The 21,377-nt window shown below is 39.6% G+C and overlaps 1 protein-coding gene across 1 annotated transcript in view; it reads right to left on the bottom strand.

The window, feature by feature from the left end:
* The window catches only part of KIF26B (kinesin family member 26B), a 288,950-nt gene that overhangs the window by 104,980 nt on the left and 162,593 nt on the right, over positions 1-21,377 (bottom strand). Inside the window, exon 5 of the mRNA XM_062629463.1 lies at positions 181-364. Coding sequence (XP_062485447.1) covers positions 181-364 — 184 coding nt within the window. The remainder of the gene's footprint in view (positions 1-180; positions 365-21,377) is intronic.

The raw sequence follows: 21,377 nt of genomic DNA, 5'->3' as shown, positions 1-21,377 counted from the left end.
TACAAGTTCACTTGCATTAAGTGACTTATGTTGTTAAACCTTTGTACGCATGTTCAGGCACCAGTTGCAATAAAGCCAACTGAGAAATGACATGGTATTCCAATTCCCTTACTGTTTTTCACACGGATAAAATCTTCTCCCATATAAAACAAGTGTTCTAGTGATACTCGCAAGGCCTACCTTGCCCAAACCGGGGGTGTCTTTCACTTTGCTGATTGCCCTCAATAAACATGGTGGTGCAGGGGGTGGGGAAGTCTGAAGTATACTGCTGAAGCTGGTAGGGAAGAGAGGAGATTCAGGAACAGATGATGCAGAAGGCCTGTGCTTCTTCTTTTTGGAAGACAGGTTCAATTTCTGAGCAGCTCTGTGGGAAAAATGACAAGAGTAAGCTAAAACAAACCCAAACTCATCAACACAAGCAGACAAGAATAAACAAAGGTATTTATGAGGTCACCATTTATGTAGGATCTCAGTTTTGACTTTATTGATCCCAACAGTTTTACAGTTCTTGTTCTTCACTCATTATTACTAGTATAATGCACTGATTTCACAAAATTGCTCCAAGTTTACCGTCTGCATTATGTAGGTTCTCAATTAGGCCTCTGTCACTATCTCATCTGTTGATACAATTCAGCCTTCAAGAAAGCTCTAAAACTTCCAATTAAATCAATGAGCTATATGGCAATTTCTGTTCTAAAATTAAGTTCAGTCACCACCAAATGGTTCACACAGAATTGTGTCTGATGACAAAACGAACAGTTCTGCAATGCTTAGATCTAAGCAGACACTGTTAATTAGTATTAAAAGCTCCAGTGAATTTGCTGAGGTGTAAGAAACCTTGCATTTACTATTTTAAATTTTTATAATTTCTTAAAGCATAAGCCAGTCTAAAAACCGACCAGTGACCAATGGAAATACTGCTGTTTGCAATGAGATGGAGACAGCCATACCTAGCTACAGCTGCATTAACCACTGAGCAAGGAAAACAATGGAGATGGGTTTTGATACTATGCCATTCTTAAATAAGAATGCTGAAGTTTGTATAGACTTTGATTAAAAAATCTCCTAAGCTTTTCCAGAACAGAAACACTCGGTACTGTTTTTGCACAATGTCGTATTTTGAGAGACAATTCCACATTCAGCCTTTGTTGCAGCTCTTTTGTTCCAACACTTGTGCATCCTGCACTGCCCAGGGATAACGTTAATATTAATCTTACTGTCCCAAGGTTTCTCTTTGGTAAAAAAGAGCACTTTAAACAGAGCACGTCCACTGGAGTACCACTTCAAAGGAGAAATGGATATAACAATTCATGAGCATGTTGTTTGCTTTGGCAAATTGTGACTTAAGATAGGTATAAAATAGTCTGTGCTGATAGTAGCTCTCCTTACTTTGCTGAAGTATGACCGTCAAGACCAATAATTCTAAATCCTCCTAAGCTGTAAGAAGCTTTAGCTCCATTACACTACTATCAGTATACGTAATCCAAAACTCAACTTACAAAAATAATTACATTATTTTACTCCAAGAAGTCAGGGAAAAAAAAGATTGAAAATATACATATATATATATAGAAACACACACATACTCATTTCAGTACGCAAGTACCTTGTGTTTGTATCAGATGTGTTAGACACATGAGCAAATTACTGCTGGGCATGAAGACGCCATATGTCAGCTGGCCATGTGCACACTGCATGCACCACCAGTACGTACTCTTTTGGCCTACGGCAAGTGCAAAGCAGTTCCAGATAGATTAGTTTTTAATAAAAGAAAAACACCAGGAGATTTTAATTGACCCAACATAGAATTACAACTTCTTTCTGTACCACCTCCTTGTCCACATCCTTCCCTTCCCTCTGGCCTAAAGAATGCAGTTCATAATCTGGGCCCTCTCTTTTAAGAGTCTCCTTTCTGGGCCCTCTCTTTTAAGAGTCTCCTTTCTTTGTCATAGAATACATAATCAACATGTTTGGTCAAAACCAAAGCAAAAAGCATTTTTCATTTTCCTAACAACATTTCAATGGTTTGAGAGGATTTAGTGATTTCAGCTTCCACACTGTCCATCACTAATGCTTGTATGAAGTTTTCCATGCTGAATCAAGATTTTCTTATCCCTTAGCTTCACCATTTTAAGCAAAATCCTGTATACCGTGTGCAACAACCGAAAATACTATTTTAGCCAAACACTGAAAGATGTATTCCTGTTGTCAGGCTCAGTAGTCCAGCCTTAAATACAGGCAGTGGCTCCACCCACTCTGGTCATACATCTGATCTCATTGACTCACCTTGGGTGAAAATACATTTTCTAAAAGCCGTTTTCTAACTGACAGAGCCATTATCCCTCTTGCCACTAAAGGTTTCCCCAGCGTTTGCTGTTCCTTTTACAAAGCTGATAGTGTAACCACTTTGTGACCCCACCAAGCTGGCATTTTCTTGAAGAAAAAAGACATAGTAGGAGGTACCTGGCCTTTTTGAAACCTTGGAACTATATTCCAGTTTGACAGTTACAACCTTTGAGATTGCATTCAAATGGCAGAACATGCATTGTCCTTTATATTCTTGGCCTGCAACTGGCAAAATGCATGAAAAAGCACTGAACCATTTCTCACAACTTCATGGGGTTTTCTGTTTTTCTCCAAGGAGAGAAAAATCAATGCATGGCAGGCTACAAAATCATTTACAAGCCCTATCAGACTTGTCTGAATTTTGAAAGGGATCAAAAAGGCAATAAGCCTCAGGTAATTCCCAGAGCATTTAAGTGGGAAGAGAAGGATATTTTAACCAGATGTAGGGTGTACATGCATAACACAAACATGCACAGCATGGCTTTCTTGTGAGCACATCTGCATGAGTAAAATTATTCAGCTTGGGTGGCTAACATTGCTCTGAACACAGCCGGTCATGCCAGCTGATGCTGATTTGGCCCTGCAATCTAGCACAGTAGTTTAGAAATTCTCATACTCTAGTTCTCAAGTCAAGCCAGAGGCCTGGCTCTCCCATGCAGCCTCTATGAACCACCAGACCTCTCAGGCAAAGCACCAGGCTGGATCTTGGGAGAACGGATGCCACTGCAGCTCACTGCCTGCCCAGCTCAGCCATCAACTGTTCAGACTCCACTCTTTGTGCAGGAGGCAACTCATTTGTTTAATATTTAGTATAATAGGATTCTGATTTCCACTTGAGAGTACTGCAGTAATGGTAACGGCAATGATGGCAGCACAGCTTTATGTATTGACAATAAGCTGATTATACTCCAAGTTATGTTACATCCCACTTGAGCCAAGCAATATCAGCTGTGAACTATGCAGGAGAGCAGTGCAAACCATTTCCCCACCGTGTGTGGTAAGCCTGTGGTAGGGATTGTGTCCACAGAGGCACACAAGGAACTTGATCCAAACTGAATTTTTGAAGTGCATAATTTAGACTGTATTAGACCACTGTGTGGACTCATTTGCAATAGAACTGCCTATGGTAATTTTAGTGAAGTATCTTCCAAAATAATGCAGATTTAATCTAGGTTTGCTAATATACTTTGCATTCATACCTTCAGTGATTTGAATTATTTTTCCCCAAGAGTCCCTATGTAAACAAGCAGCTGGAGACTTTTTGAAAGCTTAACAAGATTTGTGGTAGAGGAAATAATCACAAGATCAAGATCTGAGATTGCAGGAGAGGTATTCAAAAGCTGATTAAAGTTCAATCCAAATAAAACTGATGGATTGCTGGCAGGAAAGGAAAACTGCTTCGAACGTCCACCTGACCCATCACAAAGACAGGTCATTTCTTGAAAGGACATTCTCTGATTTTTGGTTTTTTTTTTAAATACAAGTTTAACAAGGTATATCTTTGGCAGTCAAAACATTTTTTACCTCCCACCTAAGCAGAAATGGTGATATATTTTTTCTCCATGGGCAGGCTGGGATTCACTGCAGAGCTAACGCTCCTACACTGGAAGCCAATTGGTGACTGATATGAACTTTATGAAAGCTGAAGATCCTCCTGGGATTCATTGAAGAAATTGAAGTAAACTAGCTTTGAGGGAATTCTGAGATGTGAGGGGGCAAAGTATGCTCTTTGGAAACTTGTCTGGAGAGACGAATGAACAGAAATGGATTAGTTAATCAAATTTTAACACAGAACAAAGGCACTGCTAGGGGTAAAACAAGATATCTGCTAAGAAGGTTATTCATACTCCTAATGAGCAATACAGAAATGGAGTTGATAAAACTCTTTAGATAAAGCGTATTATGGAAAGCTCTGTAAATGCCTTGCTTAGAGAAGTACTGGGAAATGGTTGCATAAGGAAACACTGGGGAAAGAACAGTTTGAAATTCATGGTTTCTAAATTAATTTGGGCAGCTCACAAAAAGCACCTTCAAAAAATGAGGAAAAATCCATACATCCACTTGTTACTAAGCAGTAGTCAGGGAAGGAAGAAAAAAAACCCAACAAAATCCCAAACAAACAAAAACAGAAAAACAACAAAACAAATTATATGATACAGCATTTAAAGGAAAGAATAATGAAAACAAAAGTCTCTCTGCGATACATAATGTTCTTATGCCTCCAGCTCGAACAGAGTGTACTAGAACCTTACCTGGCATAAATTCATACAAGATCCTGAACTTCAGCAAGGCTGGCTATGCCAATTCATGGCATATTTGCTGCTTCTCACTTAAGAAAAGTAACACTTCTAATAAAATTCAAGGGATGTCTATTTAGGTTGATAAAAGAAATTATTTTTTCACCAATACATTATCTAAGACAAAATTAACACTTCAGGACTCGCTGTCAAAGCAGAGATCAGTAAGGCCAGCAGGTTCGTTAGATTCAGAAGGAAATCAGACATTTAATTGTTAAAATATTATTCACACTTGTGTCAGCAAAGATCATCGATAAGTAACATTGATTCTCATGCTTCAGTACCTGACTCTCCTCTTCACCACTGACATCTGAAAAAAATTCTTTAGATGCATACCTCTGTATAATTATTCATTACTGCAGTTTCATAATACACTATGATGCATCCACTACTAATGACCCTTGGAAACAGAATTCCAGATCATAAGAGCCAGTGAGCTGGCATATTAGTTTCTGTGCCAAAATAAAATCTGAAAATATGCTCCCTTTCACATCATATTTGCCACAGAGAAAATGGCTTTCAAGCTGTGGAGGCTAAATAGTCACATACTAGCTAATTTTATTGTAAATATTTGCAATTTTCATTAAAACAAAGATCCATTTTTCTTTTTTATTTGGAGGCATAAATTTAATTCTGTAAGACAAATACTCTTCATTAGGTGCCCCACTCAAGGAGTAAGATATGAACTCTATATATGTGCAAGGGATGGGATGGCTTACCAGAGGATGTGCTGGTTTGACAAGCTCAAAGATGATTAATGATATTCCCTAGTAATTAAAACATCTTTACTTTTCCAAAACTGCGTTGCATGATGTATCTTAGTGCTGGGTTGGAACAGAGATGGAAATTTAGTCTGGAAATCAGTCTCCTGAACAAACTCTCTAAGCATATTTGTGCAGATATATTACTGCTTATAGAATGCATCTATATTTGTGACCAACAGTGTTGGTTACCCAGCAAGAAACTTATACCCTATGGTCTCAGGGCACCTAAAAGTGAAGGACACCATTACCTATCTTCACTCTCAAAACAAAAGCCCTACTGATGATTATGGTTTTTTTTTTTTAAACCCCAGCCATAATTCTTCCTATAGAAAAAGTAGAAAATCTTGACTGCCACCTAAGTAAAATGTAGCCAGCATAGTATTTTAGCTGACTGATGGAATGTCAAACAAAAATATACTGGAAGCCTGCCATTAGTTTTGATTATTTCCAACTTAAATGTTTGCAAATATGGGTTCATGGTGTATTTTCTGGTTTGGTATAAAATGAATCATCATATCGTACAGGCCCTCATATGTAGCTGTAAAGTAAAAAAATCAGGCGATACACCAAAATTACAATCATAGAGGCTTTTTTAATATGAGAAAAAACAGGCTTGTATTTTTATTACACAGGGTTACTCAATAGTTGCTTCTTCTCGAGAATCTTTAATTACTGAATTACATCAGTTAGACATAGCCTGTACAAACTGGACACAGGGCACTAAATAAGATATCCACTTTTTCTAATTAACCTACCTTCTCCGAATCATCACCAAAAGTGATTCTATTTCTCCCAATCACCTGCATAGGTGACACAGATTCACTAAGGTGATATTACAGCCAAGTCGATCCGAGTGTGACCACCAAAAGGGGGAGTCCCCATACCTGCCACTACCCTGTCTGCGTACTTCCTTTCCCTCCATTGCTTCTTTTCTCACACTTACTTTGGCTTGGTTGCCAACAGCTTTAACCTCCTGAATTGGCTCGTGCCAAAGTGTGCTCTAAATCATTTGACATGGCTAATATGCCTGAATTACTATGGCAAGCCCCAACATTAAAATCTGTGGTACTAAATGTGGCTTCATGCAAAGTCTCATCTTTCTGTTTGGAGGGCAATGATCTGCCCAGGAGCCATGGCTTCCTTTGTGACATTCCTTTCTTTGCATTTTCTAAAGCAAAGAGAGCAGAGGGGCTCTACAGGATGCTTAACCAATAAGCTAACAAGCATGCTCTGCTGCAAGGGGTCAGGTTGCCTCTCCACGTCTGTTGCAAACTGAGGGTACCACCTCAGAAGCATGCTCCATGGCAGAGTGAGAACAACCTTCTTGGGTTTCTTCTTCTACTTCTATATGGAACTATTTTTCTCATCAGGACTGAAAGCAAAAGCAGCAATAAATCTTACAGATGCTTTGCCGTGTCCTTTCCCACCCTACACTCCCCTCCTTCCTTCACACAGACTATGAACAAGAATCAGGACAACTCTTCTCCACTTTAATTCTCTGTGTGGCCAAACCCAGGGCTCTGGTGTTTCAGCCTAGTAAGACATGTAAGGAATGAAATAACAATCCTCAGAGGAACATTTTCTGGATCCGCAGTTCCAGTAAGAGTATTTGTGTTTAATTATTTTACAATGCCTTTAAAATCTGGAGATAATTTGAGCTTTCTGCTTATGTGTAGAAGGTATAATAAACATCTCTCTAATGCCCAGTAAACACTTGCCCCTTATTGTTCTCTTTATTTTTATGCATGCATTCAATTTCATAGCAACAATAAAGCTGTCCCAGGCTGCAATCTTTCACTTCTTGGGTGGTTAATCTGGATGTTTTGGCCACAGCGTCTTGGTGACTGTGCTCTCCCCTGGAACTGCACTGTAATTGTCCAGGAACTCAGTATATACTTATTTAATTGTAACACAGTCAGAATAGGGCTTCAAACTTTACTGAGGGCAGGTCTTATAACATCTGAGGCTTGCTGCACACAGGCAATCTTAGTGAAATTAACAGCTGAGACCTGCTCTTAAGTTCAAATTCATGTAAATTCACTGGCCACGGAGCTGCTCCTAGGCTGCACCAAAACTAAGATGATGAATATGCTTGAAGACCAGTAGCTTATTGAGAAGTTCAAAGTCCTACACAAGTACATACTGAAGGACAGAGGACTCGTATTTTATACAGCTGTTGTTTGGGTGAAACTCCCAGTTTTAGAGAAGGATATGACAAGATAGGAAACAAACCACTTCTCATGTCATTACTGTTTGATTCCACCAGGTATCACTGTATTTCAATAGACCGTTTTATCTAACCTAAAAGTTCCTTAAAAACTCCAGTTCAGTGACAGATGTCCTTCTGTCTTTGACAACAGGATCATTAGTTAGCTCTCATTTATAGGGGTAATTTTGGCCAAAAAAGTAACAAATCACATTAGCTATCACATTTGTGATTTCTACAAGAAATCATACCTTTATCCTTCAACATTATCAAGCAAACTATGTCTTGATTCAATCTTTACTTAATACATTTAACTAAAGAAAGACAATTTCTGCTTTCTTTCCTTTCTTTCAGTTTCTTTATCTCCTCATTCTCTTCTCCTCTTAGTACTATTCCTAAATTTCAGGCATTACTGATCCAGGTCACCACATACACTATAAAAATGACCACATGCACATTTCCTGATGTGTTATTAGCTATGGACACACATAATCAGCCTGAATTTTTAGAGAAAAAAGTGATTTTGGTGACCAGCAGAAGGACCCAACTCTAAGCAAATGTTCAGCATTCGATCACAGAAGACAAATCACTAGTCAGTTTTGACAAAAGAGCAGGTAGAAGTAGTTTTTATTATTAAAGTAGCTTATTACTCTCTCTGAAATGCTTTTATTAAAAATGGTAGTCATGGGAGACAGATAATGGTGCTCACAGCATTATCCCATTCTTGGAAAGTTCCGAGGATAAGTCGGGTGTCACTGCATGCTTGATGCATGAAGCAAGCTGAACAATTACACTTGGCTAAAATAAAATCAGATGTTTAGCACCAGTTTAATATAGGAAGAAAACCAGCTACATTTACTATAAGTCAAATTAATTCAAATGTAAGCATTTACCAATTAGTGCCATGGTTACTTGGCAATGCATCTTCATGTACCATGGGAAAACTGTACAGACAGGAGACTGATACTCACAGACCAGAGTAACCTTGATTTCTGCCACAAAGAGCTGTGGTCAAGAGCACTAGTATCTTTCAATTAAAGGCCAGAAACAAGCCCCGTCCAGCTCAGGCTTTAGTGTTAAGAAGTATTTCCTGCATATAAGATTTAGATCGTTAGACCATGGCATTGCCATTAAGTAGTAAAAACAGAGATGTGCACTGTTTTATATTTGTACTGTTATTGAGTAAAACATGAAACACATGCAGATCTGTCAGTTTTCAAGTCTGGTAAGTATTAGGGGTATAGATGTACAGTTACACTGTCTTCTCCTCAAAGTACCACCAGGACAGCTGGCAAACAGATTTTCCCCATATCTGAGAGAACTAAGCAAATGTCAAATCATGGAACAGAACTCCTGGTTAGCCAGGCTGGCTAGCTGGCTTTCCTCATGAGTAAGAAGTAATGACAGTTATGACAACTCAAAAATGTGACTAACAAAAGCTTTGTAATGAGAGGCCCACAAACCACTGCCCATTTAATAACAGTCCTTAAAATCACATGAAGCAATTTCTTTAACTGTAAGCTTTATGGAGCTTATACGATTACAGTTATTCTATTACCTTGGATGCTAAAGCCTGACCACACACTGTGTGGAAAGCTACTGTGCTTCGTCTCTGTCCCATTCAGCAAAAACCTCTCATAACACCGGGAGGAAAAACAGCCAGCACACAGATTCATAGTCCATTTTGTCATTGTTTAACTTTCCGGTTGGCAGAACAATTAAACAGATACATAGAGGCCAAAAGGCAGGTAAGTTTTACAGAGTCTTTTTGCGTCAACGGTATTCTGTCTGCCAGCATATTTAAAATAACACCAGCATACAAATGGTAAACTATTCTGACAACGCAAATGCACTGAAATTCAGTGCACTTAAGCCCAGCTCTGACAAGCAATCTCCTGTCATTGTAAAAAATATTTCCTCTAAGAGTTCCTGCCTTGTCTTGTGCTTATTTAAGTCACCACAGGAGATAGTGAAAATTCTTTGAGACAAGATGTTATCAACCACTGGAGACTATCACCATTATTACACATAACATGTGAAGGTTCAAAACAGAGGTCCTCCTCTCAACAGACTGCACCCTGCTAGGATCAGTCCCAGCCCAATAGTTTATAAGCAAAACAGATAAAAGAAAGACATTTTATGATCCCACCTTCATGGGTATGTGCTGAAGCACAAAGAAATTCACAAACACATGGTACTTTAATCTAGGTCTCCTCAGCAGATTCACGCAAATAGTGACAGTGGTTTGGGAGGTGCCTTCCAGCATCCCCCCAGTACCCAGGAGAAGGGTACCAAGATGACAAAGTCAGCCTCTTCAAACCAAGGCATGGAAGTGCTAATGGGCATATGTTGCAATAACAGAAGTTTGGTCAGGGCATAAGGAAAAGTTTTTCCACCCTGAGGACAGCCAAGCAAGGCTGTGCAGTCTATGTGCTCCATTTATTCAAACAGATGAAGTCCTGGGCAACCTGCCTGACCTCAAAGCTGAGCCTGCTTTGAGCAGAGGGTTGGATTAGGAACATCTTGAGGCTCTTTCCAGCCTCTCTGATTCAATGATGCTATGGAAGATGTGTTACTACAATCTGAAAGCAATAAAATATTTATTTTTTCTTTCAAAATATCTTTTTCCCAGAGAATTTCAGTCAAATCACTTAGCATCAGCCTCAGCAATTTATTCAATCCAAAATTCAAGCTTTCATTTTTAGAGTATTAATTTACATATAATTGAAGCAAATGTCAAACTACAGTTTAAAACTGAAGAAGTTAATCACTACTTCTTTTTGCAAGGGTGTAACCAAAACCATTAAAAAAATTTCTTGATTCTTGTTTACTTTCTGGGAGAACATAATCTAAATCAGCAGAAGCTGATGAAGTAATTTAATTTGAATTAAATCTACATTTCTTGCTAGGGAAAAAGTTGAGAAACTAGTGAAGATTCAGGAAGCAATTCCACACAACACTAAATGTCCTCATTTCCTGCCATTTGCAGGGCAAGTCCTATGAACCCAGCCTCTTGCAGGAATGCTCAGCATTCTGCTGGCTCAGACCTCACCTCCCTTGGGAGCTGACCTTAGTCTACTTTAATCATGCTGCAGAATGAATTATTATGAAAAATTATGAAAGCAGAAAACACTAATACTGTTGGGAACTACTTTTATTTTTTTAAACAAACCTTTTGCTCTTGTTTTTCTATTTCCAGTAGAGTGAAATAACAATCAACATGAAATTAAACACACCACACAAAGTAGTAAGACATTGACAGAAGGAAATAAAGTGTACAGCTATGTACCAACAAGCAGAATTTATAAGAGATGTGAAGCTTTTAATCTGCAGGTTTTTGCTTACTACCTTTACAAATTTCAGTGAAAGCAAATTGGGTTTCAGTTCTGAGGGCACTTCTCAGTTGAGCACACTCCTAAATTGAGCAAATATTTCACAGGTGTTTTTATTTCTTCACAAAAGTAATTTTTTTTTAAAATACCTTTAGAAATTAAAAAATAAGTTATAAAATAACTCCAAATTTTATGCCAAAAGTGTTTCTCTGAATGCATCCTGACACATATAAAGAAGACAGAGAAATTTATTTTGTGAATTGTTGATAATATCTATATTTGTACCTCTGTTCCATCTGAATAAAGTGCCAGTAACTCGTGTTCAATGTTGATAAAATACAACTAAGACTGTATTTTAGGGAGTGGGAAATCAGAGGAATTCACAAGAGTCTTGTCTGTACTTCAGAATCACCAAAGGGACCCAGTCTCTGAGGCTCATGGGTCCATGGTAGATAAGACAAATAGAAGCAGCAATATTAGCCAGAAAAATCTTTTCCCTCTTAAAATGCACAGAACACTAATCTGCTGCTTTCTTTTTGGACCTTGTTTTGATATATTTTTATCATCTGCAGGCCAGAATGTTGCTGTTTGCCCTAACAAGGGATAGACACAGATGTTTTACTTTGTGCAGTCAGAATGAAAGCTCATTTCCCAAGCAGGGAGATTCAGCTAAAACTCTGAGCTCTCCTATTGTCTTTCTCCACTATTCTCTAGTCAAGGGCTATGAGGATGATAAATTTTCTTTTCCTTGTATTTCACAAGACAAATCATGTTCAACAAATACCTGAAGATTTCCCAGACATGTCTGCACCTGAAGCTTTTCTTCCTGGACAGCTGGCTGACTGAAAGCCAGGTCAGCTCTCTCAGTGCTTGGGTCTTCTGGTTCGTCCCTCTCCTACAAGCCATAGGTTCCTGACCCACAGCACCTCTGTTTGGTGCAATCCTATCAAAAGTTACATCCCCTATGTTACAGCATCTTGCTATAAAGCGTATTCTTTTAAAAATCCTGGTCCTCATCAGCAGAGCATTCAGTAGCTAAAAAATACCTCTACCAACAACTCAGAGAATGCCGGAGAAAAAATTACTCTTCCAAGAGACCTCTCACTTAGTAATGCAGCTCCCTGACACAAGAGATCAGGCCACTGCATTGCCTTCATCAGAGCAGAACCACTTTTCTGGGAAGTTCTTTGATGAGAAGTTCTGGGAAACTGGTTCATCTACCTCCTTCATAATAAATATCCCATAGTCAGGAAACCAGAATGTCAAGCTAGGAATCTTATGGACAGAGTTTTCTGTTGTGAGTAGGAAAACATTTCTAGTACTTCCTTACCTGCACACTTAACCTCAGAAATTCTTAGCTGCCAAAGTACAACTACATGATTATAAAATACATTTTATCCTAATGATATCAGAAAAACCTTATGGACACAGAAAGGAAGATGAAGGACAGCCTGCAGATAGATCGTACCATCTCTCTTCTACATAACAAACAGCTGCAATTTGGCTCATTATACAGCACTCTCAGAATAAGACAAAAAAAATTGTATTTCTTACTACAATAAATATATGAATAAAGAAGCTGTTTACTGATCAGAGACTTCTTTACCATCCCATTATAAGGTAGATAATGTTGCAACGTATTGTTGAGAAACCCACCAAAGAAGTTACAGTTAAGGTATCTTAAACGGTTTTATACAGCTACTTCCAAAAAATCAATCCAATTCTGCACAATTTATGAGACTGTTGATCTTTGAAACAGAAACATTCTCTTTCTTCTCACTTACAAGAAGTAGATGGATGACATCTTCTGCCAGAATTGAGCTTAGACTCAGGTTGCCTCATATTTCCATGCATAAAGCTTTTGAGTCAAACTTTGTTCATTGTGGTTCATCTCAATAATGTTGGTTCATCTTTTGAGGAATTTTTTTTCAGAATAAGGGCTTTATGGAAGAAGGCCCGGAGTCTATAATGCCCAGAGTACTAGAGTACTACAAGGAATCCATTTGGCCTTGGGGAAGGACCCCAAAACCCATAAGCTGATATTAGAATTATAGCAGTGTAGTTTTTGAAAATCCGTTGTATACGTTGATGCCCTGCAGTCAGGGTTGTTCACCTGGAAGAGGACATCCTGCATACAGAAAAAAAAATGAGTCTACTTTGCTTTCCAGACTAGAAGACAACAAACAGGAGAATTTGTTCCTTTTGCCCTACTACAGCTACCTGCAGCAAGGCACAGTCGATCCAAATGCTTCCTTACCCTGGGTTTGCAGCAAAAGAAGCCCCTGTTTTCCATTCTGCAATTTGATTACCCTGCCACATCCAGGATATTGGTTATTTCAAATAACCATAAAACCCTTAGCACAATGACTAGCCAGAAAATAAATCTTGGGAATTTAATTTCCAATGTCACAAGACTCTGCTCTCACTTGAAATGCTTTTATCTGATTTAAACAAGAGAGGATGGAAACCTTATTGAATGGGTAGTGTAGTTAAAATGAAGTTGCCCAATGGACCTGGCACATCTGAGGCCGCCTCCTTGTATTAAAGAATTCTCCAGCTCCTTCAGAGTAAAACATTCTCCTGTTGAAGCTTCAGATCAAAATGAAAACTTCATTCTATTTGTACGGTATTGATCCATTTGGGACTTATTTAAGCTGCTAGCTTTATCAGTTCAGGCCTCCTGGGCTCAAAACAAAACTGTGCTGTGCTCTCTGAGGAGCCTCAGGCAGACTCCCCCTTCATCCTCCCACCCTGATTCTTCTGTGTCCTAATACCCAGCAAACATAGATTGGAATCAGCTCTCTCTAAAAGGCTGCTTCAAGATACCAGCATATCACAGCACTTTCCTTTATCATAACAAAAAAACTCAACAAAACACTTTACATCCTTTCACAGAGCTGCAGAGTTTAAAACCAGTCCTTTTGCTTTAACAGGACCCACTGGACTCACAGTGAAGAGTGAGGCTGATAGAGCAGCCATGGGACTCATCTGCACTGCTGTCACACAGCTGCACAGCCCCTCATGCTCTCAGAAGCAAGGTTATTTTAGTAAATCTGCTGCTTTGCAACATCACCATAAACTGTGGGCATCACTGAAGTAGCCTCACACAAGCAGTCATTCAAAAATGAATGTTACAACTCAGAAGGCTATAAATATTGGGGGGCAGAAGAGGGAAGTGCTGTACCTTAAAGTAGCTGGTAACAACCTTTTTACACCACATGAAATATTTCATTAACTTTCTAAATACAAGTTTTTTTATTCTCCCTGATACGGTGCTTGGGTGGGAAAGCAATAGATATACCCTGTGTGTCTACAGTGCAAAAGCACTGTACAGCTGATACAGACAGGCCTTAATTTATGCCACATAAATACACATTTCTTTGTCTCTACCTAAACATAAGCTATCCCACTGTAATTTCAGTATGGTTATAGCAAATAACCTTCTTAGTGTGAAGGTATTTATTCTGGTATGGTTTATTCCCAAACAGCATGGGGAATGGGGGAATATAAAGTACCACCTAATGATAAAACTGCAATTACACAAGAGCAGCCTGTACGGATACAATTGTTTTGGCAAGAAGAAATACGCTCCACAGAAAATGACCACTTTATATACATGCAAACACACATCACAGTACAGCCAACTGACTTTCCCCTGTACAGATCAACACCCACACCAGCCCTGCATGCATAAACCAAAAAAAAACCAGTGCTGTGGAACGCAGGACATGGAGTCAATTCAGAGCCTTGTTAGCCTGAGTAAACATCATCCCACTGCTTCACACCTAAGCTAGGACAGCCCAACACTGTGCAGGCAAAGCTACCAGCCCACAGATCTCTGTCCTTCAGTCATCAGTATCACTGACTTCCTTTTTTCTTCCATTTCATTATGTGCTCTTGTAGCTATATTCCATACATGTCATGTTACCTGTTTTTTACTTTGTTTGGTTTCTGCCTCATTGATTCATTTAATCAAGTGATACTGGAAACACAGCAGGCAGATGAAATGCACTCAGCTCACCACTAACACACTGATGCCCACTTGGGGGTTATGTTACAGTCCTTATTCTATTATTACCTCCTGCCCACTGCACTGTTAGACTTTCATTTGTCATTCTGTTCCCCAGGCTAGAGTGCATTTATAGTCCCCCCTGGACTTATTTTCTGTTCTAGAAACCTACCTCTGAAAATTAAGACATGGAAATAAGACCCATCGACTAGGTGACATTTAGTTAGACAGCATTTTGTACCAGAAGAAACTGTATCTGCAGAGCCTTTTGGCACTGCTATATTTCACATCTCTAACACTGCATGGAGACTCAGATCACATTAAATACACACCAATAATGTTAGGGGAGGATTCAATGAATCTCAGGAGGTAAGATCATGCTCTGAAGCTCACTGAGGCCAATCTTAGGTCTCTTGTTTCTGAATGTACGATAAATTTGCTGTGCAAGTTTAGGTTTGCAAGGACCTAAGCACCTCCTGTGATGTGTGCTGCATGCCTACTGGGACTAATGGGACATTAAGGGGCTGGACAAATTTCAGTATCAGGCATTTCCCCAGTTATTAAAGGGATTCCTGTCTGTGGACCTGATCCTATACCATGATGAATGCCCTGCAATGCTGCTGAAGGAAGCACAAGCACAATATACTCATTCTCTTGGAGGAGGAGATTACAGGAAGCCCTGATGTTAGAAGACAACCAGCTCATGAATGCAGCTTGTCAATATGACTGTTAGAAGGCTCTCAGGAAACTTGGCTGATGAAGCTGCCAGCCAAACTGGGGTTGCCACAGTGTGTGTCAGGAGGGCAAGACACAGTTACACTGTCATTATTTACTAAGCAAGATGCACATGTTTTTCAAGCATGACTGAATTGCACCAGCCCTTGAACACACCTGGCTGGGAGTAAAACTGGCTCATAAGCACAGATAGGCTGGCTGCCATCGCTGCAGGTAAATTCACTATCATAAGAACTTCAAGAGCAGCACATGTGGTAGTTAAAGGACCATAAATATAGAGAACGTGACCATGACCCATCTATCTGATGCTGCAGGACAAAGTGGAATGAAAAAACCAAAAGTTATTTTCATGTGCTTTTCCACCAAGATTAAATGAATTTACAGCAGAAGCAGAAGGGCAGCCACACTGGCTTATACAAGGACAGTGCTGTGATATTTTGGAGCTGGTTAGGGGGAAGAAAAAAAAAAATAAATCTCAGTCTTCTATTTTGAGGAGTCATCTTATATAACAGGAAGCAAGCACAGTTATTCTAGATGCTTGAACACCGTCTGTCACATCCCCACAAGCAAAGGAAGTATAAAGAAGTATGTGTGACCATTTAAAGACTGTTGGTTTTAATTAGTCTGTAATAATGTTGGTTACATAAATCCTTGCAAGTTGAATTAGAGGAAGAAAGCACCATGGAGATTAGACCTACATAATATCTAAATCATTCCATAGCTAGGGAAAATAGGTCTTTCATTGTAAATGTTAAGCTCAGAGATGAGGGGACAGTCAGTGTGTGGTATGTACAGGCACCAGCCACTAACACTAGTCTAAATTCTGCAGCACAGGAACATATACTTTCAGGGAAGCAAGGGACATGTGGCTGCTTCTTTTCAAAGGGGCACTTTTCTGTCCAAAAGCTAATAAGTGAAGCATCAGCTATCTTTGTATGATTTAGCAGAGCCCCCAAGGGTCCCTCAAGGCTGTGGTATACCAGCTGGCTCATTAGCCACTACCCCAGCTTAGCCTGCAAGTGCTAAAGACGGCTCAGAGTTGCTGGTACTGAGAGAGCTAACATGGTCCCTCCACCATTTCTCTCTACTAGCATGGACGTGCAACACAGGGCAGTATGCAGTCCTCAGTTTCTTAGGTTTCTAGGCTACGGGTTAGAATTTGGCTAATAGCTTTGATCGTAATCAGTGTTTAGGATTAAAGGATGTAGCAGAATGAAACATTTCAGTGCTTTAAAAGCCTGCATGCATTTTTTTTAAGCTTTAGCATACAGGGAAAGAGAAATAATGTCTGTATCGGGACTGAAAAGAATGTTGTGACTCAAACCAGAACTTTGTTGCTTTCATTTCCGATGCCAAAACAAAAAACAGTTGTTCATACAGCTTTAGTTACTAACTTGATGGGAATTACAGGAGGAATTGTGTGGGTACTACCCAGGTTTGTGGAGTTTTACCCCAGCCAGCCATGGCCTGCTTCTCCCAAGGCTGCTCAGGTGTATAGATTACAAGCAGTACATATCCAAAAATGCAATGCCACAGAGAAATTTTGCAAACCTCAAAGAAATTAAACACTAACATATAACTGAACATAATACATCTGGAGCAAATTTTCAGGAAATCTGAAAGTTTATGTCACTTTGCATACTTCTATATGACTTCATAGAGGCTGGTTCATGGAGAGCTTGAAATCTGTCCCACTCTTTATCCCAATTAGATACAAAACTAAAAGCCTTCTAATCTACAAATGACTGTTAAAATAGGAGAAAGAAGAGGAAATGATGAAAGTTAGATAAGCTAATAAAAATATAAATAAATAGAGCAAATTACAATAACTGAATACTACTGAAGGTTAAGTTAATGTTTTACTGGTTTTTATTCATTGAGTTCTTGGTATGTTGATTCAAAAAGAGAGATCTATTTAGGCACATCTCTCACATGTGATATTAAGCTTTCCCTTGAAGAAAAAACATGTGCATGTCTCAACACTAGGAACTTTTCATAGTGACTAATGTGTAATCCAAGGAAACATTGTTTTGATTATACTTTTTTAAATGGGCATATTGAAAGTTATAAAAGAAGCAAGAAGGTAATAAAGCTCCTCCAATTAGCCATCCAAATAACTATAATCACATTACTTACATTGCCTTCCATTCTATCATTATCATTACTACATTATGGCTAGATAATCAAATGCAAGAAACTTTTTTCATGTCTAATAATAAAATGTTTTGCTCAGATGTTCCTGGTTAGAGCTGCAGCTTCCCTCATGGAATTGCAACAGTATGGAGGTACAGCCAACCAGCCATAAAGATCCCCAAATCCACAGGGATGGTGCAAAGCCAGAAGGAATGTAAGAGTCACGATTCCCTGGGCACATGCTAGCACTGCCAAACAGACGATCTGAGAAGGTATCTTGATTCAATTTCATGGTAACTTCCCACCACACACAGTACCTGCTCTAGCAGTACATTTCACATTTATAGGGAGTTTTGAATAGCATGTTACAAACTTCTTCCTGCACCTTTCTGAAAGAAACTGTGTCCATTTCTCTCTTCCGTGCTATTCAGTGCGTGAGTATGGCTACGTGTGTGTAACTAAGAGAGGCAGAAAGAGATGCAAACACCCACTGGGACTCTATTCAACCTGTAACTCAAGAATTGCCATACAGACAGCTGAAGAGATTAAGCCTTTAAAATGCACATTGTTTTTCTATACACACATGGACAGAATGTAATTTTTACCCCTGTAATTAAATAAGCTAAATATAATTTATATAGCAAAGCACACAGACATTAATAGCTGTAGCACAGATTTCTCTTGTATACATGCTAACCTGCACTGTTGGAATGGCTGATGGAAAGGACAAGTCTAATTACTTCAGTGCAAAAGGCAAGGTTCACATTAACAGCCAAGATCAACTGCATTTACCTCTGCTGCCCTGCTGGTCATGGCTTTTCATATTGGGAGAGCAAGCACTTCCCTGAAGAGGTGCCTTTATAGCCTACCTGTGATCCAATTTACAACGCAGACCCATAAAAAGTTATGTTGGCACAAGAAGGAGAAGGAAAGGGGAGAAGGGTCAGTAAACTGTGGCATGAAAACAAGGTGTAGCCAGAAGTGCGATGAAGAGTGATTCCCTGTGTCCCCTTCTCTCTTTTTCTGTGACACCACAGTCATTTCATTTATCTCTATCCCACCACTCCAGCTCATTACTCTTCTCCCAGTTGTTGCCACAATGAGACTTTTTATTTAATTTCTGTAACTACAGTTTAAGTGTGTTTGCAAAATCTCTCCTGAGATTTTACAATCACCGTTGCATGTCTCTTTATTTAAATAACAATGAAGCCTGCTCAGGGTTGATGATACACCATACAGACCTGCATCCTGTATCATCACTTTTCACTACCTTGCAAACTCATTAATTGTTCACACCTGCATAAAATTCAGATGTTGAAACATTTTAAACTCCATTGACCTCCATAGGTATGTATGCATAAGAGGCAGAATGTCAGAGCAAGCAAAGCATGCCCTCCTAACAGCAAAGAGACACTCTGAGCAACACCACACCATCTCCCCTACAGCTGCAGGAACCTCGAGTGATGGCATTCGATGATACTCTCAGAAGCATCACAATGCATACCGCATGCACATCAAGCACACTGCAGTCCACTCACAACAAAGGCACTGCCAGCAGCATCACCAGCACACAGAGGATGCAACTGAAAGCAGTGTCAGGAGTATGTCACTACAGGAGAAGCAGGACAGTGGGGAAGCCGCACACTCCTCAGACAACTGTGGCTTAGGCAGAACTGTCTCAAGGATCTGACACTATTTGAAATTTCTCCCAGGCTCCCTTCCTTATAAAGAATAAAAATGTATCAGTGTAGCACAATAGCACAGGTTCTGTTCAAAGTAAAAATGTGAAGACCTAGTCAACAGAAACAAAAGATATTATTACTCTATGTAATAGAGTATGTAATAGGTGTGCAAGATGATGGTGACACTGCTGGGTACTTTGGGGGGGGGTTGGGGGGGAAGAAAGAAAGAAACAAAAAGCCACAAACCCTCAAAACCCAATAGTATTCATCTTTTTCCTGAGCTTGTACATCATCTCATACTTTTCTGTAAAACAAAGCAGAATAAACTGTTCTTACAAAAACTTCTAAAGGTTGTCTGACGTACGTCACTGTCTCTAGCAAAACCAGACTGATGCTGCACAGTATCATAGGATAATTCGGGTTGGAAGGGTCATCTCTAGCCTATCCCCCTGCTCAAACCAGGGCCATGGTGGCCCCTACTGAGGTCCCCTCCAGCTTGTTCATCTCTCTTGTGCTGGGAGGCACCAAGCTGGGCACAGAGCTTAGGCACAGTCTAATGAGTGGTGAGAGGGGAAATCACTTCCCTTGACCTGTAACTCTCTCCTGTCAGTGCAGCTGCACTCTCTTGCTGCCAGGGCAGACTGGGGGCCATGCCACCTTGCTGCCCAGAAGTACCCCAGGTCCTCTTCTGCAGAGCTACTCCCCAAGCAACCAGGGCCTGGTCCGCCATGACACAAGGGCTCCATCCTGCCCACGGCAGCTGCAGTTATACAGTTATATCTGTCGATGTACTCCAAAATTTGAACTGATTTCTCATAGAAATAAAATTAAATTAAAAAAGAAAAACCAACAACAACCAAACATCAGAGAAGAAAAACAAGTCCAGGAACATGTTATTCCTTCAGAGAGCCTAGGGGTGATGGACTCCTAGACCTCCTCTCTTCTCTCATGCCAAGACTAAGATTGCTCCAGTTGTGTGTGTGGTACTTTTCCAGCCAAGCGTTTAATGCAGGAAATAGTCAGGCTCCCACACTTCTTTGGAATGATTATTCCAGGGGGTAATAACTGAACTCTCATTCAGGAAATTGTTCCCAATATTCAGATTATGTTTTTCTTTATTTCCTCCATTTATTCATAGCTACAACTCATCCTTTATGCTAAATAATTATTCTTCTCTCCCTCTTTGGGGGAGCTACATCCCTCAAATTTTCAAGGGCTGTTCTATCCCTCAGGCCGCATTAGTCACCATTTAGCCAAACTATACACATTTAGTCTTTTTTATGATGACTCATTAATTATTCGTAATCCTCTCCTCTGAACTCCCCAATTTCTCAATCTCTCTCACAACACCGCAGCCAATATTCCCCATGTTACTGCACCACAACACTGGAGAGAGGAACTCTCCTTTCTGCATCTCAGTGTTTCTGGAAATACAGAATACAGTTTAGCTGTTGCACACTGCATCTCTCTGCCCCTATGTCTTCTTTGGCATTATTGCTTCCCAGTGCCAAATTCGGCTCCCCTTACCCACATGGCTAGCCCAATTGGAGCAAAGCCCACAAATAGGATTAAGAGTTGGCTTTCTCCTCCATCTGGAACTGTGTTCACTTCTCCTAGTCTTTGTTTTTTGGGTTTTTTTTTAATTCATTGTTCTCTCTTTCAAGGTTTAGTACAATTTTCACTTTTGCAGCAATAAAAAGTCCCAATTTTTAATGGTTTCTACATGGTTTCAGTAGTATCTAAAGATACTGCATGTTAAGCATCTAAACACCTAAAATCGGCTTAAATACTTTTACAATGTATTGCACTCAAGGCAATACATTTGAGACAATTCATAGACTGATATTTAGGAATCAATTTTCTTTCCACATAC

Source organism: Pezoporus occidentalis, unplaced genomic scaffold, assembly GCF_034315485.1.
Source record: "Pezoporus occidentalis ecotype Australia unplaced genomic scaffold, CSIRO_AGI_Poc_V1 ctg34, whole genome shotgun sequence".
Lineage (NCBI taxonomy): Eukaryota > Metazoa > Chordata > Aves > Psittaciformes > Psittacidae > Pezoporus > Pezoporus occidentalis.
The sequence above is the reverse complement of the archived record's forward strand: the minus strand, read 5'-3'. Positions and strand labels throughout refer to the sequence as shown.